This window comes from Balaenoptera physalus, assembly GCF_965194825.1.
Source record: "Balaenoptera physalus genome assembly, chromosome: 21".
Taxonomy (NCBI): domain Eukaryota; kingdom Metazoa; phylum Chordata; class Mammalia; order Artiodactyla; family Balaenopteridae; genus Balaenoptera; species Balaenoptera physalus.
In genome coordinates, this window is record NC_138902.1 from 33,417,031 (window position 1) to 33,439,280 (window position 22,250).

Sequence of the window (22,250 nt, forward strand, 5' to 3'; positions counted from 1 at the left end):
CACCGTGGGGCAGAAATCGGGACCCCGGAGAAGGGCTTGAGTTCTTCAGACGACGAAGTGGAGGATGTATGTTTGGGCCACTGAGGACGCGGTGACGTGAGAGGGGAAGTCTGAAGGGGCCACTGAGCGGCTGTGGGTTGCAGAGGGCAGGGCCCTGTCCCCGAGTGGGAGGCACAACCCTGAAGACGCAGACCACCCTTCATTTCATCACGTGCTCAGGCGGCCCTCGCAGCAGAAGTAACCCCCTCCAACCGGTCCTAGTCGGAAAAAACACAACTTGGGTCGAAAAACACGAAAGGCCTTCTCAGAAAACTATTCAAGCCCAGGCAGTGCTTGGCCGGGTGCCTGGGAGGAGCATGGGGTCCTGATGCCACCCGCCCGCTGGCCCGGTGGCCTGACGGCTGGCTGCCCGCTCGGCCAGGAGGCCCTGGATTGAAGAAACCGTCTCTGGCAACGATGCCCTCATTTACGGTCTCGGGTCCCGGCAACGCTGGACTCCAACCCCCACCTCTGCCTGGCTGAACGGCGCAGGGCCCGGCTCAGAATATCCCCAAGGCCTCTGCAGACGGCCCCGGGCAGCGTGTGCGTCACGGGGAGACAGGCTGTTCCGTTAGACCGGCGCTCAAAGACACATCCAGAGGGTAGGTTCCAAGTTTCCGTTAGAAATTGAACTGTCCTGTGCATTTCCTTAAATGGCAGAGGGGAAAACACTCTATTCCAGAAGACTGGGTGGCAATTTCCAGCGGAAGCCAAAGGCAGATAAAATAAACTTTACCTACAAACTATCAACAAGTCAGCATTTTTATGAACTAGAACAAATTTAAGGTAAAATCCTAACTGGGCACCCTGCTCTGAAACAAACTTGGGGAAGCTCGGAGCCTGAGACTCGCCTGGGCTGGCGGCGGCTGACACGGGCGTCCAGCTGAGGTCATCTCTGAGCCGAAGCTTCTGCACACACGTGTGTGTCTGAACACACAACAACACTACAGGAAAACCCAACACAGGCCATCACCAAGCAGTGCCTGCACCACAGTTGAGCAGACACACAGCCCGAAAAAGCCGGCATAAAAACACAGCAATCCCGGGGAGAGACCAGCGCGAGCCAGGCCCCCAGAAGGCCCCCCTCTACAGGGAACACTGAAGTGGATTGGGCACCTGACGATTTTGCTTGAACAGGTGCCCTGACAACAGGCGGCGAGGGCGTGGCACACAGCAGGCTGGCCAGGAACTCACCGCCCAGGCTTTCTGCCGTGGACCCTGAGCTGAGACACTGGTAGTGTGTAGGGGCAAGGAAAAGAGCAAAAGCCCGTGGCACTTTCACTGAATTCAACGTATTGCCTAAATAAATTGTGTTTACAGCCTAATTAATAGGGGTTTTCACCAAGGAGCTACCTGGCGGCGTGTCTGCAAAGCCTCCGGCTCTCGAGGCCCTTTGGTTCTCCACTCACTGGCTTTGCGGTGTCCCCGTATGACCGCTGCAGGGGCCTCAGCCCGTTGGGAGGTTCAGGACACGTGGTCCTTCCTCAGGGACAAGATTCAGTCCTAGCCCCAGGCTGAGCGCTCCAGTGCTGAGGTCCCGGGGGCCAGAACCCTTTGTCCCCAACTTGGGTGGGGTCTGGGGGCTACAAGCTTGCCTCACACCTGGCTCTGGAAGCTGAAAGCTCCTTATAAGGGGCCTGGGTCTGAGGGCTGTGGTCCGAGGGCGGCCTCATCTGCCATCCAGGCTCCCCCGCCGCCCCACGGGGGCTGGTCGGGCCTTGCTTCGGGCTCTGGGCCTCCCCGATAGGGAAGGGTGGCAAGAGCTGGGGTTCAAACATCATCCCGGCCAACACCCCACCAGAGGCAGCCCCGCCAGGGACAGGGCCCCTCTCCATGTCTCCTGACTATGGGACCCTGCTCAGGGCTGCCAGGCCCTGTAGTGTCCCCAGTGACATTTTAAAAACTAAATCTAGCACAAGACTCAAAGGCTCAATACTTGCCGCCTCGGCCTCGTTACCAGGAAGCAAAGTTTCGTGACCCTGAGAGGAGAGAAGGTTCTTGGTGAGCAGGAGGCCCAGGGCACAGGGCAAACCTGCAGGTCTCCCCACACAGAGCTCCTCCCCTCTCCCACAATACCCCCCAGGGATCCCCCCACGAGTCGGGTTCAACTGGGTTAAGCCACAGTTCTGCCACTCCTAGGTAGGAAACCTTTTCTGAGTTACGTGGTCTTTCTGAGCCTCACTGTTTCCCTCGGTAAAATGGGCAGAAACACCTCTGCGGGCAAGGCTGCAAGACTGACAACACAGGTGTGCTGCAGAGACGACACAGGAGCGGACGACGGGGCTCTCACTTCCTCACGCCTGGCCTCTCTCCCTTCCCACTCCCATCTCAGTCCGGGACGAAGGCTGAAACCTCCTGGAGCTCGCCTGAGATCCAGACCCCACTGCCAACAGCAGGCAAGCCCACCCAATGGCCTGCAGTGCCCGGTGTTTTCACAAAGCAAAACTGAACTGTTTTTCCCCACTCGCCCTGCGCCCATGGCCTGGCCTGGGGCACTGCCGGCCCGCCAGCCCCTGCGCTGCCTGCCTGATGCCCCCCCCCACGCCCTTCTGAGAGCACGTGGCTACTTGCCGGCACCAGGAGTTGCTCCAGGCTCATCTGCTCTCCCTCTGCCGGCGCCCTGGGATCGGCACGTCTCCAAGGAGCCTGTGCTCAGGAGGAGGGTGCGTCCTCGTTCTGAACACAAATCCAGTCACATCCGTCCTGGCTTAACAACCACGGCTGCTCGAGGGAGGACCGTCTTGGCCACTGAAGACACAAGGCCCCACAGCAGACAGAAGCAGAGAGGGAACCTGCCCCACGAGCGCCGGACGTGCCCACGGGGAAGGAGGACGCACCACATGTCCATGTGCATCTGAGGAGCCCGCGGCTGCACCACGGGGAGGGGGCTGAGCACGCACAGCACGCAAACCATCTAAGATCGAGGGAACACAGGCTGTGCACTCAAAATTCAAAACAAATGTTCATAAAAGTACAACTTAAATATAAAAGTGTCATACTCTACGCTTCAATCCCAAGATTAATATTTGGAGGGTGACTGTGGGGAGAACAGTACACAGATTCAGATGTGCTCATTCATAAAGGCCAGAGAGTCTGCACAGTTCACACTTTATCAAATGGGAAAGACAATTTTCCTAAGTTTTAAATTTAAAATTGAGCACAGTAGTTCAAAAACTAAAACAAAGAGAAGAACTTTCATCCTCCTAAGCTAAATGGGGTTAAGCATCTCGTAAACCCAAGAGGCAGCATGATTTCCATCTCACACTCATGTGTGTTAAAAACCTCACAAGCAAAAACACACCTTCTCCAGGCGTCTCTGCAGCTCCCACTCCCGGCAGCACATGTGCCCCATAAAGGGGTGAGTTCAAGGGGTTCAATCCCACCCCCACGACTTGTAATAAACGTTTTCACGGGAACAAAACTGCTCTGAGAGGAGAGGCAGGTTTTACGTCCTATTATCCATGATCCGTGAGATACTTATCAAGTGTCTTGTCAACAGGCACAAGAACAGATGATCTCAAAGAGCTGTCAGGATGCGCATCCCAACAGCAAAAGTGGGAGCCTGTGTCTTCAACGAGAAGTCTAACTAGTAAGTCTTAATGGATTCCAAATATCCAGGAACCTCAGATTAAAATAATTTTGCTGATAAATATACATGTCTAATACTTTCAGTTGCCACAATTCAAAGCATAAAGTCTTCTTAAAAATAACGTGATTTTAGTTATTCAAAATCGGCTTTAAAAGAGCAATGTGTAACAAACAGAATGAAAACAATACTTTCTACCAACCAATACTGCTGGAGGGTTCCTTGGTGAATTTCACTTCATCCCAGCATTTGAGACAACACAGGGAATAAGACCACTGAACGTCCGAACACCATCCTCTGAAGCAAACAAGCTGTCAGCGTGGACCTGCCTGCCCAGCCCCCCGCCAGCCCCAGTGATCAGTGCCTCTGCTTTTCAAAGGGACGATGGACCTGCTCCTGTGCAGTCACATGGGGCTCCTATCACAAACGGAGCTCGTAGTTTACTTAAATACAAATTACCAGCTATTTTAGACCAAAAGAAATGTGTAGCCACTGGACTCTCAGTTCTCTGAGCCTCCAGGGCTATGAAGGAGCTGGGTACCCCATGAACTGCCGGCCGGTTTCCTACAAATAGGGACTTAATTCTAACTGGCCAGACTTACTTAGGGATTCACGTTAAAAGCAGAACATAAATGAAAGGTTATTTTTTTCAGGGTAGGAACACAGTAAAGCATCATTTTTAAAAAGCATCTGTCAGCTTTGGTTTGTTGAAAGGCGCCTTGTGACTCGTGTGTGTGTGTGTGTGTGTGTGCGCGCGTGCGTGCGCATGTGCACCCACGTGCCTCCTGCAAATGTAGTCCTAAAAATCAATTTATAGGTTAAAAGTCTCTTTTCTGCTTAATTTCCACTGTGCTCAAGAACAAACAAAAAAGAGCAAGGTGCTTGGGTCCAGGAAGGCAGCTCTGTGTCACCACAGGAGCTCAGTGAACCGCTGGCCTCCTGCCTGTGCCGTCCCCCTCTCCCAGCAAGAGCAGGTTGTAACTTGAAACTCTGCTGTCTGTCAAAAAGCAATCAGCGGAACATAAAAAAGCAGGGGAATGGACATTGATGCCTGCAGGAGACAAGTACAATCACCACGCGACGGGCGACTGGAGCTGGGACATGAGAGACACAGAAAAAGGTCACTGTGGAGAAAAACATCCTGTCTGAAATTAATACGACGAAATACCAAACAGAGAGATCAAGTCTCTGTGTCACAGGGGAATTAAGTCATTTTGATATAATTTTCAGAGAGGACTGCCATCTAAACTTGCTATTTCAGGTTAAAGACACAAGCCAAATAAAAATAAAATTTCAGTAAAGTGTTCTTTGGAAATTAGACACCTGGGAAGAACTCAAAAGGAAATAGTTTGATTGCTGGTGGTAAACTATTCAATTCTGAACTCTTCTTCCACACAGTCATGCGTTTTAAAATCTAACAGTTGGGTGTAAAAAAGGAAGGGGTTTGCTCCATTTTTAACACAGAGGTGTTAACGGCAGCATTTCAAGGAATTAGGTCTCCTTCGCTGTGGTCTTAGGGCAGAATGTCTAACAGGCTCCTGCCTGAGTCAGACGGTGCTCCCGGCACACCTCCCAGCCGGGAAAGCTTCCTCATCAGGGGAAACTGGGTGCATGTACTTTCTATTAGAAAAGGCTCTCATGGAAAAAAAAAAAAAAGAAACAAAAATAGGAACTTTTTCTTCGGTAATATTCCATTCTGAAAAGAGCAAAGGAAAATGAAAACTATGTGGTAGAAAAAAAAGCACCTCTGATCTTTGAGACCACTAAGTCACCCCATCAATGTCAGAAATATTTTTCTTTTCCTTAAAAAAGTTCACTTTGATGGTAAAGTGATACACATTTCCCTCAACATCTATGTACACAATATACTTTATTTAGCATTGGTGTAAAACTATACATTTATTTTTTACTAAATATATACTGTAGATCTTTCTGGTAATGGATGAGATTAGAAATGATATTGATTCATTTGTGATTCTCTAGCCAAATCATCCCTATAAACCACTGTCTCTCAGAAAAGCATAACTCTCAGAGGACAAAAAAAACACGTGGAGCTAATCTGGGGTCATGAGGAATAAAATTAGCTAAAAAACTATATTTCCAAGGGTGGATGTTAATGGGAAACAGTAAAACTGATGGGCCACATGCTTATAGGAATTACACAAAAATAAAAGAGACCATAAATCTTAACAAATAACTTCTAAAAAGTGACTTCTAGATATTTCATTATGAGAAAAAAACATCAGAACAAATGGTTTTATGATGTATGTTTTTAGAGTGATTATCTAAATGGAAAAGTGATTATCTAGAATTTGAAACCAGAGTTGGCAGGCTTTTTGAAATCATATATAAATGAAAAACTGCTACTGAAAATAAGATCAGAAATGGAAATTCATTGAAACTTTCCCTGTGGCCAGTTTGATGACAGCCTCCCGACCTTAGCCTGGCATAGTAGAGAAAATCTTCCAAAACAAACACACACTGACAAATCATAAAGAAAAGGAAGAAGTTCCCCAACCTCAGTAAACACTGACTCAGCTGATTCCCTTTTCCACCTGGTATCTGTATAGCTTAAGAGACACTTTAAATTTAAATTTTCTTAGGGTATTTCTTGGAATCTGATACAGCATTTTCAATTTTCTCTTTTCAGTAAAGACTATGTTTATCTGCCAACCTCTCCATAGTTTTTCCTCCCACAATATTCAATATGGGTTTTTTTTTCCATTTTATCCCTATAATGAGAGAAGGTATTTAATGGATGCTTATGAATAAAGGAATAAATTGATAATAGCACTGCATCAGTTCACAAGAAAGAGCCGCTCAATATAGTATGCAAATTCAATGAATGATAGTTTGTTAATGACTTTCATCGTAGAATTATAAATGGAAAAACAATTAGCTAAGATTTAAGCAACAGTTGGCAAGCTTTCTGAAATATTAATTAAAAGGAAGATAGTTCTCAAAATAAGACCAGAAATAGTACTCAAATGGGACATAATTGGAATCCTACGCCATGACCAGTCTGAGGTGGTCTCCCCATTTAAGAGGTAGACATCCACTAAACTTTCATTTTCTCCCAAAACTTTAACACTTAAAAAAAAAAAATTCTAAACTCTGTCCAAAATTTTTCCTCGCAGTTTTTTAAGCAGCAATTACTATGCCATCAGCTATTCAGAAACATTTTAAGTGCACGTAAGGCTGTGATCGTTTTTGTTGGGCTTGGTGACTGCGTCCTAACCCAGGAGATGCAGGGAGAGCAGACACAGCTCCCAGCCTGTCTTGTTTTCTCACCAAGACGCGATGCGACAGGGCGGGCTGAGGGGACGTTCAAAGGCAACTCGGAAAGCTGCCTCATTACGATGGGGAGACAGAGGATAACCTATTACTTTTACTCCAATACTTTTATTTTTTTTCCAGTTTAATCGACACTGGCTTTTTCAGCAGACAGATCTGGAATTCAACCCAAAGGGCACAAGGCTTGCCTGACCATAGCCGGGTCACCTGTTCTCTGGGTGAGGATGTTGGGGAGGAAGTGCCCATCCTCCCACTGGCTTCTGCCGCCCCAGCCGAGCAGGGAGGAGCCCTGGCTCCCCATCGTGCCCCCACTGCGCCTGGCACCCTCTGCTTGAGGAACCGTCCTGCTCCCACGGTCCTGAAGCCTTGTCCAGGCGCTGTCGTCTCTCCAGCCACTGGGCCGTGCACACCGTCTTCCCGACAAGGTCCCCCTCGGCCGCTTCCATGTCCCACACCCATGGTGACAGTGACGGCAGGCTGCTCACGTGGGCCTCACGCCTCACAAACATGACCCGCGTTAATCTTCACAACTCTGCTATTCACCGAGTAGTCATACATCTTAAATTTTCTGTCTACTGTGACGCTCTGACATCGTAAGTCCCGCCTGGCTGGGCAGAGACAACCCCCCGCCAGCCAAGGGCCCAGCCAGGAGCCCGCCTGTGACCTATGCCAACAGCCGGCCAGGCCCGGCCTCCTCCGCCTGCCCCGCCCCCGGGGAGGTGACACTTCTCTGCCCGAAACACCCAGGCCAGGTGCCCAGAGGCTCAGGACAACCCTGTCACCCAAAGCCCAGCAAAATCACTAAAACCAGCCAATCGTACGTGTTCCCCCCGCCCCGCCTGCCTTTCCCCTGGAAACCCCAGTAAAGGCCGTGCCCTCAGTCTTCCCTCTGTCCTGTCCTCTGCCCCCTGAGCCCCTGGCCATCCCCCCACGTGCCCGGCGTGGCCCTGCCTCTAGGACCCGAGAGCCCAACAAACCGTCCTTCCTGGGCCTGTCCTGAGCCTCCTCCGGCGTAAAAGGACACAGAACAGCCCCCACCTTACAGACGAGGCCCGAGGGTCCCAGGGAACGCCTTCACGGGTGCGCCCCTCTCCCGCCGCAACCTGCACACATGCCCGCGCGACACCTGTCAAGCCCGGGAGAGAGACCTACCGCTGCTCCCAGCACACCTCCCGCCTCCCCCGCCCCAACGGCCCCCGCCTAGCTTCGACCCTCACGTCTTCCATCCTCCCTTCGGCCGCTGGCCTCCTGGACAGATTCAGACGGACACCTGGAGATGACGGTCCAGGGGTGCAGCTCCCGGCCACGGGTGCTGACCGGCGGGGAGGGCACTAGTCCGACCTCGCTGGCTCTGCCCTGGGTGGCACCGCCTCCGTGGGGCTCGTCACACACAGGGGATGGTGACAGAGGAACCAGACCTGAAGCTGGTGCGCCGAAGCCCACCTTATCCTGCTGCTGGCCACAGGCTGAGGCTTTCCGCACTCCCCAGAGGTGACAGTGACGCTGCCCGGGTCCCAGGGCAGTGTGAGGCTCACCACTCAGCAGTTGTCAGGAGGTAGCTGAGCCCCGGTCCCCAGTCACATCCAAGGCACGGGACCCTGCAAGGCATGTCCCCGCCTGGCTGAGCCCCCTCCCTGGTCTCTGAGTTATTCCCCACGTCCCATGCCGTGGCCTGAGCCCCCTCACCCTCCAGCTCTGAGTTTCTCCCCGCACCGTGTCCACCCCCTGCCCCGGCCCCGGCCCATCTCTGCGTTAACCCTCTCCAGGCCCTGCGGCACACACGTTCAGTCCTGGAAGATCGCTGAAAGGAAAAAGGGCTCTTGATCCAGAAGAGAAGGGATCTGCCGCATCACACTGAACACAGAAGAAAACGCCGAAGTGACACGTCTGTGGATAAAGAGAGTTGGGCTCTTCCTGCAGGTCAGTGAGCAACTGCTCATCCACCTGTTGGGGCGCCCGAGGCACGTGGCTCAACACAAAGGAAAGCGGGGTCTTCCCAACCGACACAGACCCCAACCAGTACCCATGGGTCTGAGACTCCAAAGGAAGCTGCGGGCAGTGTAAGCCTGAGGGTGCAACGGGGGAGACACACACACACACACGTGAACATACATGCAGACAGATACACACATGCACACACACACACAGACACACACAGCTACACATAGACACACGCGAGTAGCAGGGAGGGGCGACAGCAGCGTCCTCCTAGTCCGGACCCCGGTCCTGGATGGCCCTCACGCTTGCCCACCTGAGAGTCCGCGTCCAGCGTGGAGCAGGCCCGGAGGGCGAGTGCCCCAGGCTCTGCTGGGGTCTGTGCAGCAGGGGACGAGGCTCCACACGCTCCAAGCGGAGAAGCTGCCACAGACAGAAGCAGAGCCGGCGGACTTTCTGAAAAGGGGCGAGGTGCCTGTGGGGAGGTGGGGGGACGCCGGACTCAGGTCACCCCTCAGCAGTCGGCCTCCAGCGAGCAGGCCAGCACCTGCGAGACGGCCAGAGAACCTCAGGGCAGCTCCCTCCCGCAGCGCCCCGCCGGGCTGTCCCGAGATCCCTCCTGATTCCACAGTCCCCACCGGGCGAAGCCCGTAACTCCGTGCTGGATGCTCACCCGCTCTCCCCACCACACTCTGTGCGGGACCCGCCGCTGCCTGTTAACCCAGAAGCTCCCGAAGGATGCCCAAGGGACGGCCTCCAGTACAGGCCACAGGCTTCCCCAGCATCAAAGAGAGAGCAGTAAAGATTTACTTCTCCCTCCAGCAGCCTTGCTGCAAAGACAGCAGCCTCCTTTCATCCCGAGGAGCTTTGCCACCGCAAAGGAGGCCACATCACCCAGCAGACGCCGTCGACCTGCAGGGAAGCCTCAGAACCGCCGCCCCAGGCAGCACGCCAGCCCACCTGCCTCGTGCTTTCTCACTCTGAGCTCAAGCTGAGGGCCTTTCTTCCAAGGCATGCAGTGGGGCTCCCAAGAAGCGCTTCGCCCAGCCGCCCTCACCCTGGCCCCCAAGGCACCCCGGGCTGGAGAGCTCTGGGCTTAGCAACCCCACAGTCCCCCTCCTGCCGGGCCTCCTCCTCTCCCCTCCTCCTCTGAAGCCCAGATACGCTGCAGCCCTGCAGCCGCCTCCGCCGCCCCGGCCCACGGCGCCCCGAGCGCGGCCAGCGGGGCATCTGCTCCGTCACTCGGCCTGAATCGGGTCCACGTCACGAGTCCCACAGACCAGGAAGACAAGAGGCGGCCCTGGTTCACACTTCAACCCGGTACAAGCGCTTAGAAGCTTTTCCGGCTAAAACCCCACCGGGTGTTTCTCAGTGTCTGTTACCCCGGCACGAGTGCTCCTGCGACCTGGTTAAGAAGATGCGGAGAATGGATATTGCGTTTCTCACTTACAATGGCTGCTTGGACGCTTTCAAGACTTACTAATCCAGCCTTTCACCACAACGTTCTGCAACAGCCCAACTTTACTTGGTAACTTTGTCAGAGACCCAACAGGAAGGAGGCCTGTTTCAGAACGGATGGTGAAAAGTTGAGTCCTCCGGGTGCAGCGAGCTGAGGGCCGGGAGCAGGGCGTCGCTGCCAGGCTTGGCCAGGCCGCACGTACCGGAAGGATGGAGAGCAGGTGCTGGCGAATGAGGGCAGAGCCCCAGGCAGAGAGGAGGCCCAGTCAGGGTGCAGGGGGTCAACCAGCCACAGGGGCCCGTGAAGGCCACGGTCAGGGCTGCCCCCGCGAACCTCACAGTTGGTCTGCAGAGCCTGCTGGCTCCCCTGCTGGTGGGAGTTATAAAAAGTAGCTTGGGGACCCATGAAAATACTGTAATGCCCGCTTTGGAGCTAACATCTGACTGTTGAGGAATTTCGTTCCTTTATGAGATGATCTGTTCTTTAAGGCTGACCAGGTGAGTCCTAACGCCTGGGGCTCAGAGCAAAGGGGGAAGCCGGGCAAAGCGGTTTTCTACAAAGGAAGCCACAGGCTGGGAACATTATTTACTCTTCTCTGTATTCTGCCTTACTGAGAAATTCATTTCTTTTTCCTATTTTAAGCAAATGCTTATTAACTAGAGTTGCCACTGGGCTTTTCCTTTCAAACGGCAAAAACACAACCACCTGTTTTAAACGTAGAGGAGGAAAAAAATAACCACGGCCCGAACTAATCCAAGTAAAAAGAGAAACATATCTAAAACCTTCAAAACCATAAAACTCCTAGAAGAAAACATAGGGGAAAAGCTCCTTGACAACATGGGTCTCAGCAATGGTTTTTTTGGATTTGACACCAAAAGCAAAGACAACAACAGCAAAAACAAACAAAAGAAACTAAAAAGCTTCTGCAAAGCAAATGAAACTGTCAACAAAATGAAAAGGCAACCTACTGAAGGGGAAAAAATATTTGTACACTATATATCTGGTAAGGGGCTAATATCCAAAATACAGAAAGAATCCATACAATTCAATAGCCAAAAAACCCAAACAATCTGAATAAAAAATGGGCAGAGGAACTGAGCAGACATTTCTCCAAAGAAGACATACAGGTGGCCAACAGGTATACAAAAAGACGCTCAAGATCACTAACCATCAGGGAAATGCAAATCAAAACACAATGAGATATCACCTCACACCTGTCAGAATGGCCATCATCAAAAAGACAAGAAATAGCAAGTGTTGGTGAGGATGTGGAGAAAAGGGAACTCTTATGCACTGTTGGTGGGATGTAAATTGGTGCAGCCACTATGGAAAACAGTATGAAGGGTCCTCAAAAAATTAAAAATAGAACTACTGTACAATCCAGCAATTCCACTTCTGGGTATTTATCCAAAGAAAAGAAAAACACTAACTCAAAAAGATACATCCACCCCAATGTTCACTGCAGCATTATTCACAACAACATCCATCAATGGACACTTAGGAAACAACCTAAGTGTCCATTGATGGATGGATGAATAAAGCAGATGTAAATACTACTCAGCCATAAAGAAGGAAATGTTTTCATTTCCAATAACATGGATGATTTTGAGGGCTTTATGCTAAGTGAAATAAGTCAAAGGAAGACAAATACTGTAAGATCTCACTTATTTGTGGAATCTAAAAAAAAAAACAATTGAAAAAAGGAGCTCACAGATACAGAGAACAGACTGATGGTTGCCAGAGGTGACTGGGGGATGGGAGAAATGGGTTAAAGATGGTCAAAAGGTACAGACTTCCAGTTATAAGATAAGTAAGTCCTGGGATGTAGTTGTAGGGCATGGTGACTATAGTTAACACTGCTGTATGGCGAATTTGAAAGTTGCTGAGAGAGACAGTAGGTCCTAAAAGTTCTCATCACAAGGAAATGAAATTGTGTAACTGGATGAGGCGATGGGTGGTGGTTTTGTAGCACACAGCCCATCAAGTCACTGCGCTGTACACACACCTTAAACCCACACAGTGCTATATGTCAATCATATCTGAATAAAACTAGGAAAAATAGAATCTTCCCTTTTTTCATTTTAATATTAATGATTATAGGGTAATGAGAAGTTTGCTGGGCTTTCCATGAGGTGTCTGGAGTTCCCTGTACCTCTGACATTCATTCTAAGGCATGTGCCAGGTTAACCAATTAAATGTATCCATCCTGCCTTTGGTGTTGACTAAAAATACTACCATAACTTAATAACACTAGTTACGTGCCCAGAAACTCAGAATCCCTGCAGGTAAACGGTTTGAGAGTCAGAATCTGGGCTTTGGGAGGAGCCCCTTACAATCCCGGGTCCCCATAGTCCCCGTCCTCGCAGCCCCGGGTCCTCACAGTCCCCGTCCTCGCAGCCCCGGGTCCCCATAGTCCCCGTCCTCGCAGCCCCGGGTCCTCACGGTCCCCGTCCTCGCAGCCCCGGGTCCTCACGGTCCCCGTCCTCGCAGCCCCGGGTCCTCACAGTTCCCGTCCTCACAGCCCCGGGTCCCCATAGTCCCCGTCCTCACAGCCCCGGGTTCCCACAGTCCCCGTCCTCGCAGCCCCGGGTCCCCACAGTCCCCGTCCTCGCAGCGCCGGGTCCTCACAGTCCCCGTCCTCACAGCCCCGGGTCCCCACGGTCCCCGTCCTCGCAGCCCCGGGTCCTCACGGTCCCCGTCCTCGCAGCCCCGGGTCCCCACGGTCCCCGTCCTCACAGCCCCGGGTTCTCACAGTCGCCGTCCTCACAGCCCCGGGTTCTCACAGCCCCGGGTCCTCACGGTCCCCGTCCTCACAGTTCCCGTCCTCACAGCCCCGGGTCCCCATAGTCCCCGTCCTCACAGCCCCGGGTTCTCACATTCCCCGTCCTCACAGCCCCGGGTTCTCACAGTCCCCGTCCTCACAGCCCCGGGTCCCCATAGTCCCCGTCCTCACAGCCCCGGGTTCTCACAGTCCCCGTCCTCGCAGCCCCGGGTCCCCATAGTCCCCGTCCTCACAGCCCCGGGTCCCCATAGTCCCCGTCCTCACAGCCCCGGGTTCTCACAGTCCCCGTCCTCACAGCCCCGGGTTCCCACAGTCCCCGTCCTCACAGCCCCGGCTTCTCACAGCCCCGGGTCCTCACAGCCCCGGGTCCCCACGGTCCCCGTCCTCACAGCCCCGGGTCCTCACGGTCCCCGTCCTCACAGCGCCGGGTCCTCACAGTCCCCGTCCTCACAGCCCCGGGTTCTCACAGTCCCCGTCCTCACAGCCCCGGGTTCTCACAGTCCCCGTCCTCGCAGCCCCGGGTCCCCATAGTCCCCGTCCTCACAGCCCCGGGTCCCCATAGTCCCCGTCCTCACAGCCCCGGGTTCCCACAGTCCCCGTCCTCACAGCCCCGGCTTCTCACAGCCCCGGGTCCTCACAGTCCCCGTCCTCACAGCCCCGGGTCCCCACGGTCCCCGTCCTCGCAGCCCCGGGTTCTCACGGTCCCCGTCCTCGCAGCCCCGGGTCCCCACGGTCCCCGTCCTCACAGCCCCGGGTTCTCACAGTCGCCGTCCTCACAGCCCCGGGTTCTCACAGCCCCGGGTCCTCACGGTCCCCGTCCTCACAGTTCCCGTCCTCACAGCCCCGGGTCCCCATAGTCCCCGTCCTCACAGCCCCGGGTTCTCACAGTCCCCGTCCTCACAGCCCCGGGTTCTCACAGTCCCCGTCCTCGCAGCCCCGGGTCCCCATAGTCCCCGTCCTCACAGCCCCGGGTCCCCATAGTCCCCGTCCTCACAGCCCCGGGTTCCCACAGTCCCCGTCCTCACAGCCCCGGCTTCTCACAGCCCCGGGTCCTCACAGTCCCCGTCCTCACAGCCCCGGGTCCCCACGGTCCCCGTCCTCACAGCCCCGGGTCCTCACAGTCCCCGTCCTCTCAGCCCCGGGTCCCCACGGTCCCCGTCCTCACAGCGCCGGGTCCTCACAGTCCCCGTCCTCGCAGCCCCGGGTCCCCATAGTCCCCGTCCTCACAGCCCCGGGTCCCCATAGTCCCCGTCCTCACAGCCCCGGGTTCTCACAGTCCCAGGTCCCCACGGTCCCCGTCCTCACAGCCTCCGTCCCCACAGCCGCAGGTTCCCACAGTCCTCACAGCCCCGGGTCCCCACAGTCCCGAGGGCCCAGAGTCCCCGTCCCCCAAAGCTCCCGGTCCCCACAGACCCCCGAACCCCGCCTACCGTGCTTCCGCAGCGCCGCCATGCCGGCCTCGCCGCCCCGGCGACCCCTGCAACCCCAGCCCAGGCCCGAGCGGCGCGACTGCACTTCCGGACTCCGTCCTTGTAGGCCCGTCCACAACAGCAGGCCTGCCCAATCAGGATCCGGGGTCTCTGCCGCTGGACGCCAATCAGCCGCGCACCGGCTGCAGATTGGCTCTAACGCGCGCTGTGGGCATGGCCCGTGGGCGTTAGTACTCCGAGCATGCTCAGAGGGAAGGGTGTGACCGGGGTGAGCCGACCCGGGCGGCGGAGGGGTCATGGGGCGGGGTCAGCGGGAGGGGGTCAGGGGTTAGGGGGTCATCAGAAGACCGTCACTGGAAGGGGATGGGTGGGTCAGCGAGAGGTGGTTAGTGGGTCAGCAGGAGGGGAGTCAGGGGTTAGGCGGTCACTGGGAGGAAGTCAGCGCGGGGCGGGATTGTGTTCCTGGGTGACCGCCCACAGTGTTACCCTGGGTCCCAGCGCTGCACAGGGATGCGAGCAGTGGGAGGGGTCCGCTGAGTGCCCATCGGGCCAGGGTCCTATCATACCGCAGAAGCTGGGACTCAGAGCAGAGAGGAAACTGGAAAGAGGGGAGCCCGGGGGCTGCCCAGGAAGACCGCCGCCCCCTGACCCCTGACCCCTGTGCCACTGACCCCTTCTGCCCGCTGTTGCGACTGCGGCAGGTGGATTTCTTCCCTGTGCTCCCCTCCAACCATTTCACCTTCTCTGGGACCTTGGTTTATTGTTTACCCTTCTTCTTTGAATCCGTTTCTTGGAGAACATATTTCCTGAGAGCCTGTCTGTGCCGGGCCCTGCTATGGAAGCCAGGGCACCTCCTGACGGGCTGACGAGCAGACAAGTCCTCGTGAGACAGAGCACGTCACTGTCTTCCCGCCGGGAAGGGGTTTCAGAGTGCGGAGGTGGGGGGTCAGGAAGGCCTCCTGGAAGGTCATTTGAACCAGGCTTGAGGCAGAGGGAGCAAGGCTCGGTGATGTCCAGGAAAGAGCACTCGACGCAGAAGGGACCGTCCAGGCCTGGAGCAGCACAGGGCCCGTGCGACAGGAGCACAGGGAGCAGGGACAGCGACAGCCGCCGTCAGATAGGAAAGCAGGCGGTGCTGGGCAAGTTTGCGAAGACGCGAGGATCAGCCTTACGTTTCCCAGGCAGTCAGGTGGAGGATACGGCTGGTTTTGAGCAGAGGAGTGAAATTATCTGAAGCCCATCTTGAAGGAGTGGCTTGAGCCGCTGAGCTGAGATCAGATTTGGTGGGGGAAGCAGGAGGCCAGCTGGAGTCCATCCCTGTGAGAAGGACCCTGGTGGCTAACACCAGGGTAGTGGTGGATGAGGCTGTGGGAAGAGGTGGTTGGATTTGGATATATGTGAAGACAGAGCAAAAGAGGTTTTCTGATTGACCAAGAGTGGCTTTGGCAGGAGAGAAGTGTGGCACGGCTCCAGGTTTTGGTTTGGAAACTGGGAGGCTGGAGTGGTCCCAAGGAAATGAGAAACCTCCCTGGGGGGTGGAGGGGGGGCGGTCATTGTTGGGTAGTGTGCAGTGCCAGGCATGTTAGGTTTGAGGTGCTCCTTAGACGTGTAAATGTGGGCATCAGTTAGGCAGCTGAATAGGATTTTAGGATTCAGGAGAAAGGACGAGGATGGAGATATACAGCTGGGTTTGTCTGCATGTAGGTGCATTTAAAGCTGTAAGACGGAGTGTAGATAGAGAAGTGGTCCAAGGACAGCTCTGAGGGGCTCTAACTTCTAGAAGGTGGGGAGATGAGGAGGGAAAGGGCAGGGGGGCCGGGAGGACAGTGAGCTGTCCTGAAGCCAAGTCACGTCATCGCTGGTCTGAAATGATGTTGAGGACCCATCATAGACAATTGTATTCATCAAGCGCAGGTTCTCAGTGACCTTGATTACAGTAATTTCGTTGAAGTGGCAGAGGCAAAAGCTTGATGGGAATTCGGTAGAGAGAATTGCAGGAGAGAAATGGAAGATATTGGGTGCAGATCTCTCTCTACTGGACCCAAGATGGGGTAGCAGCTGGAGGGTCCCTAAAGACAGAACACACACACACCACACATACACACATATAATCAAAAGAGGGTTGTTTAGAAAATACACATGCCACACACACCAAATTTATGTGCTGAAGGATCTGATCAAGTTGCGACTGAAAATGAGTAATGGAACACAAATGACACAATTAAAAAATGGGTCAAAGACCTTAACAGACACCTCACCAAAGATAGACAGATGGAAAATAAGCATATTGAAGGTTGCTCCATATCATATGTCATCACGGGCTGCAATTTAAAACAATGAGACACCACTACACACCTATGAGAATGCCAAATCCAGACACTGACAACATAAAGTGCTGACAAGGATGTGGAGCAACAGGAACTCTCATAATTGCTGGTGGGCACAGCCACTGTGGAAGACAGTTTGGTGATGTCTTACCCTATGATCCATCAATCTCATTCCCCAGTATTTGCCCAAATGAGATGGAAACTTATGTGCACACAATATCCTGCACACAGATATTTATACCAGCTTTATAATTGCCAAAACCTGGAAGCACCCAAGATGTCCTTCAGCAGGTGAATGGATAAGTAAACTGTGGTGCATCCAGACAATGGGATATTATAAAGCTAAAAAGAAATGAGCTATCAAAAGCCATGAAAAGACATGGAGAAAATTTAAATGCATATCACTAAGCAAAAGAAGCCAATCTGAAAAGTCTACATACTGTATATAATTCCAACTCTATGACATTCTGGAAAAGGCAGAACTATGGAGACAGTAAAAAGATCAGTGGTTGCCAGGGGTTGGGATGGGAGGGATGAAGCACAGAGGATTTTTAGGGCAGTGAAACTACTCTGTATGATGTTATAATGGTGGAAACATGTTATTATTCATTTATCCTAACCCATAGAATATACAACCCCAAGAATGAACCCAATGTAAACCATGGACTCTGGGTGATAGTGACACGTCAACATAGGTTCATTAGTTGTAATACATGGACCATCTAGTTTGGATGTTGATAATGGGGCGGGGGCTGTGCACGGGTAGGGGCAGAGGGCATATAGGAGATCTCTGCATCTTCTCCTCAATTTTCCTGTGAACCTAAAACCGCTCTAAAAAATCAAGTCTATTTAACAATAGATGGTGCAGGAGAGAGGGAGTGCACATGGAATGGTATCCTTGATTAGTTCACACTTGACCTCGTTCTCTACTTCAGCTTCCCAACAGTGTCCAAGCAGCTCTGGACTTTCTAACCTTACAACGAGATCTTCCCAGAAACCATCTCTTTTCCTCCAGCCCTGTTCCTTTAATCTCTTTTACACCCAAACTTCTTGAAAGAGTTGATGACAAAGTCAGTCTCCACTTTGTCATCTTCGGTTGACTCTATTGCCCATATGTGTCTCCATCCTCCTCCACTGTAACTGCTCTTGCTGAAGTCACAGGACCTCATGTCACAGGATCCAGCACACACTTGTCGGTATCCACTCAGTGGTCTCCCAGAAGCACCATCTACCCAGCTGCAGAGACCTGGGATTCATTGGCATCCTCTCCTCCCTCTCTTCCCCCATGACCCATCGAAGAAATCACGGCAAGTGTATTCTACCTGCATCATTTCTTATTTCCACTGTCTCGTTCATGTCCTCATCATCCCTCACTATGGTTTATCCAGGCATTTCTAAATTGATCTCCCCAATTCCACTCTTGTTTCCTCACTCCCATCCCCACCTCCATCTCTTCTCATAGCAGCCAAAATGACCTTTAAAAAATCTCGTTGCTATTGAAAAATCAATGACTGTAATCCATCATATTGACAAGCTAAAGAAGAAAAATCACATGATCATATCAATAGATGCAGAAAAAACATTTGACAAAATCCAATAAAATCCAAAATTCATGATAAAACTCTCATCAAACTAGAAAGAGAAGGGAACTTCTTCAACTTGATAAAGAACATCTGCAGAAAGCCTATAGCTAACATCATACTTAATGGTGAGAAACTAGATGCCACCCCGCCACCGTCAGGGATAAGGCAAGGTGCCCCTCTCACCACTTTTCAACATTGTACTGGAAGTCCCAGCTAATGCAGTAAGACATGAAAAGGAAATAAAAGGTATATAAATTGGGGAGGGAGAAATACAATTGTCTTTGTCCACAAATGACATGATTGTCTATGCAGAACATCTTATTTCCCTGCTAAAAATCCTATGTCAAATTTCATTGTATATAAGATACAACTCAGAGTCCTTAAAATGTCCTTTGAACACCCCTCACTTGCTCTCCAGATGCATTCATGCTATTCTCTCTCTCGCTCACTTTGTTCTGGTTTCTCTGACTGTTATTCCCCTGGGTCTTCAGGCCTGCTCTTCCTTCTACCTGAAATCCTTTCCCTGCCCCACTCTCTTCTTCCCTGAATCCCATTCCTTCTCCAGGGCTCTGGTAGAAGTGGCCTTCTTATTTCATGCTGGTTCTGTTGTAGAGACCCTTGCACTCACCTGCGGGCACCTTAAGCCCTACAGTTCAGCCTCACTGCTTTCTCTGAAGCTGTGGGACTTACTCAACCAGAGGAACCTGGGGTGGGGGGAGCAACAAGCAATCATTGGCAGATGGAAATCAGATGGAAAAATGTCCAGCCTTTCTACTGAAGGCAGGCAGTGCTGAGGTACATTCCACACGGTGCCTTCGGGGATCCCCAGCCAGATTGAGATCCCACTCTCCACAGGGGTGGCCAACTTGATAATGCATCAATGTTAATAACATTCCCTCCCTCTTTGTTTCACTCTTCCTGCTTCCTTTCTCGTTTCCTGCCTCACCCTCCCAAATAAACTACCTGCACCCAAATTCATGTCTCAGGACCTGCTTGTGGGAGAACCCAGAGGAAGATAAAGATTTAATGAGGATTCCCAAAAAGGGTTCTTCTCTCATCTCAGAGCTGTGTGGTTGCCCTTCTACCATTCAATAACACCCTCTACTTTCCTTTAGAAAAGTAATTATAATTTGTAATTATATGTTACTGTGCTGTTTTAAAAAAATGATTCTCTGTCTAGACTGGAAGCTCCAGGGGCCAGAGACGGCTTCTCTGTTTTGCTCACATTTTGACAGACGTGATGGGCACTCAGTACAATTTTCTTATTTTTGTTGTTGCTCTTGCATGAATGAATAAATAAATGAATTTTTAAAAGATGAAAGGATGAAATCAACAAGGACCTACTGTAGACAGGGAACTCTACTCAATACTCTGTAATAACCTATATGAAAAAGAATAGATATATGTGTAACTAAACCACTTTGCTGTACACCTGAAACTAACACAACATTGTAAATCAACTATACTCCAATATAAAATAAAAATTAAAAAATTAATTAATTAATAAAGATGAAAGGATGAGGACAAATATGGAGAGGAGGGAAGTAAAGGGAAAGTACATTTTAAAGTTAAAAAATTGATCTAGAACTTAGATTTGTGGTTGAGGTTTGGAACACACAATTCATTGGTTTTGACAGAGGAGACAAGTTGGAAGATAAACACTAAGGAGAAATGTGATTGTGGGCAGGTTTCTTTAGTTCATCTTGTATCCACTCCCTCAGCATTTGGAACTCCGCTATGAAGATAAGCTGCAATTGATTAATGTGAATGATCAATTATATAAAGAAATATTATGGAGACAGTGCTCTTATTTAAAGATCTTAGAACTTCTGGAAAAGATTGGTTAGCCTCATCCCAAATATTTTTGGTCGCCTGATTCTCTTTTCCTATTCTAATCCCTGCCCATTTTCCTATAAACTTTCATCTTGGTGTTTTCTCTTATTCTAGAAGCTTTCATGTCTTTAATCTCATTTAAACTTCACAACAGCCCAGTTAGAGACGTGGAAAGCTCCGTTTTGCAGATGTATTAAAAACCGGGGCTCTGGGACTGGCCCAAGGTCAGGTAAAACACAGGGATAAGCGGGAACGAAGCCAGTTGGTCTCTGGTTACCGGTGCGGCGGCTTCACGCTAGGCCATGGTAACTTTCCCTCCCCCTGGCAGTCCCACCCTGGAAGGACATTCCCATGAATTTAATCCCAGTCTATCAAAACATGGCCAAAGTCGGTAAATTGTTCCAGTTCGCTGCGGGTCGTGAACAGAATTTCTACTGAACCGATTCTCCTTCCTTATCCCCCGGCTGCTGTGGTCTTTGCGCTCTGGGAGCGGACGCGCGAAGGCGTCCAGACCCCATCGCCCCAGGATTACCGACAGAGAGACGCTGTTCCTGGGCCTGGGGACGCCGTGGTGACCCTTCTTCCCTGCGAAGACACGGCGGCATGTTTCTCTACGGGAGGAGCGCGCATGGAAAGGTGGAGGCTCGGTTTAGGTAGCAGGAGGGGCAGCCCATCGATACCCTTGCCAACATGTAGGATACACATCTCTCCGCGTCCTCTGTGCCGCGTGAGCATCCCGGGTATGGGGAAGACTTTACCTCGTCCACGAATCCCTCGCACGATGCGCCCGCGTGTCACTCCTCCCGCTCCCGAGCGGGCCGCGCTGTGCCAGGTGTCGGGGTGCGTGTCGGACTCGCGGGCTTACTTTCCAGCGCCGTGAGCACCTGCTCCGCGTGCAGCGGTGAGGCCGCTGCCCCCGGGAGCCACTCGGGCGCCTCCTGTCCCCCGCCGTCCCCGCGTGACCCGTCGCTCCCCGCGCAACAGTTGGCGGGGCGGGCGGTGCGCGCGCTCCCCGGGCCGTGCGCGCGAGGCGCGCCAGGCGGCCGGGCCGCAAGCGCGGGCCGGGGTCGCGGCGCAGAGGCCTGGCGCTCCCCCAGGCGCGGGCCCGGCCCCTTTCCAGATGCTGCCGCGCGCCGGCCGCCCCCCCGTGCGCCAGTGCCTCCCCGGGCGCCCAGTGCGCAGGCGCCGGCCGTGAGGACCGACCGTGCGCTGGGCTCTAGCGGGTTGGAGCGGCGGCAGTGGAGGGGACGCGCGGGCTGGCGAACTGACGGGCGGACGGCCCATGTCGCCCCGCACCTGCTGAACTGGAGCACCCGAGGATGTCTGCGCTGAGGAAGGTGCGAGCCACCGGGACCGGAGCCGCGCGGGGACGGGGCTAGGGGCGCGAGAACCGTCGGGGGTTGCGGGGGAGAAGGCTGCCCGGCGGGACGGACCGCTGGGGCCCCGCGAGGGCGGCTGGGTGAGGGGCGGGGACCCCGGGGCAGCCTGTGCACTGGGTCCCCTCACCCTGAGCTGCAGGGCGTGCGGGAGCGGGCGCAGAGCGGGGCGTCGCGGAGGGGTGACATTCTCCGCTCGGCCCGGCAAGCTGGGGGACCCGCGGGGACCCGGGAGGAAGCGCCGGCCGGCGAGGGGCTGCGCGCCGGGCTCCGGCTGGGCACCGCGAGGGGATGGGGGCGGCAGGCAGCAAACTGCGCCCCCTCCCCCCGCCCGGCGCAGGCGGGGACGCCGACCGCCCCTGGGAACGCGTGGAAGGCGCCGTGAGCCCGGGCTCCCCGCGGGGGGCGCGGGGGGCGCGCGGCCGGGCGGCGGGAGGGGTCACTGGCGCCGGGGCGCGGCGCCCGGGGGGCTGGAGGAGCGCGTCGGGAGGGCGGCCTCCGGCTCTCCGAGTGGGAGCGGAGCGCGGGGGCTTTTTCGGGGCGGTTGCTAAGCGAGCCGCTACCCGGCGCAGGATTCTGTAACCAAGCCTCCCCCGGCAGCGGCTG

At 53.6% G+C, this 22,250-nt stretch overlaps 2 protein-coding genes across 5 annotated transcripts in view; one reads left to right on the forward strand and one right to left on the reverse strand.

The window, feature by feature from the left end:
* ERICH1 (glutamate rich 1) overlaps window positions 1-15,274 on the reverse strand; it is a 51,305-nt gene extending 36,031 nt beyond the window's left edge. Inside the window, exons 1-2 of the mRNA XM_082444009.1 lie at window positions 15,197-15,274; window positions 14,526-14,730 (exon numbers count right to left, since the gene is read on the reverse strand). Coding sequence (XP_082300135.1) covers window positions 14,526-14,730; window positions 15,197-15,259 — 268 coding nt within the window. The 5' untranslated portion in view covers window positions 15,260-15,274. The remainder of the gene's footprint in view (window positions 1-14,525; window positions 14,731-15,196) is intronic.
* Window positions 15,275-15,281: 7 nt separating this feature from the next.
* Window positions 15,282-22,250, forward strand: part of DLGAP2 (DLG associated protein 2) — a 736,824-nt gene continuing 729,855 nt past the window's right edge. For 2 of the 4 annotated variants that reach the window (XM_082443966.1, XM_082443965.1), the window contains exon 1: window positions 21,455-21,605. Coding sequence is in view for 3 of the 4 variants with exons in the window: in XM_082443965.1 (XP_082300091.1) it covers window positions 21,588-21,605 (18 nt within the window). In the remaining variant the exon portion in view is untranslated. Of the gene's footprint in view, window positions 20,905-21,454; window positions 21,606-22,250 lie in introns of those variants that run through there. The other 2 variants (XM_082443969.1, XM_082443964.1) reach the window with 2 other exon arrangements.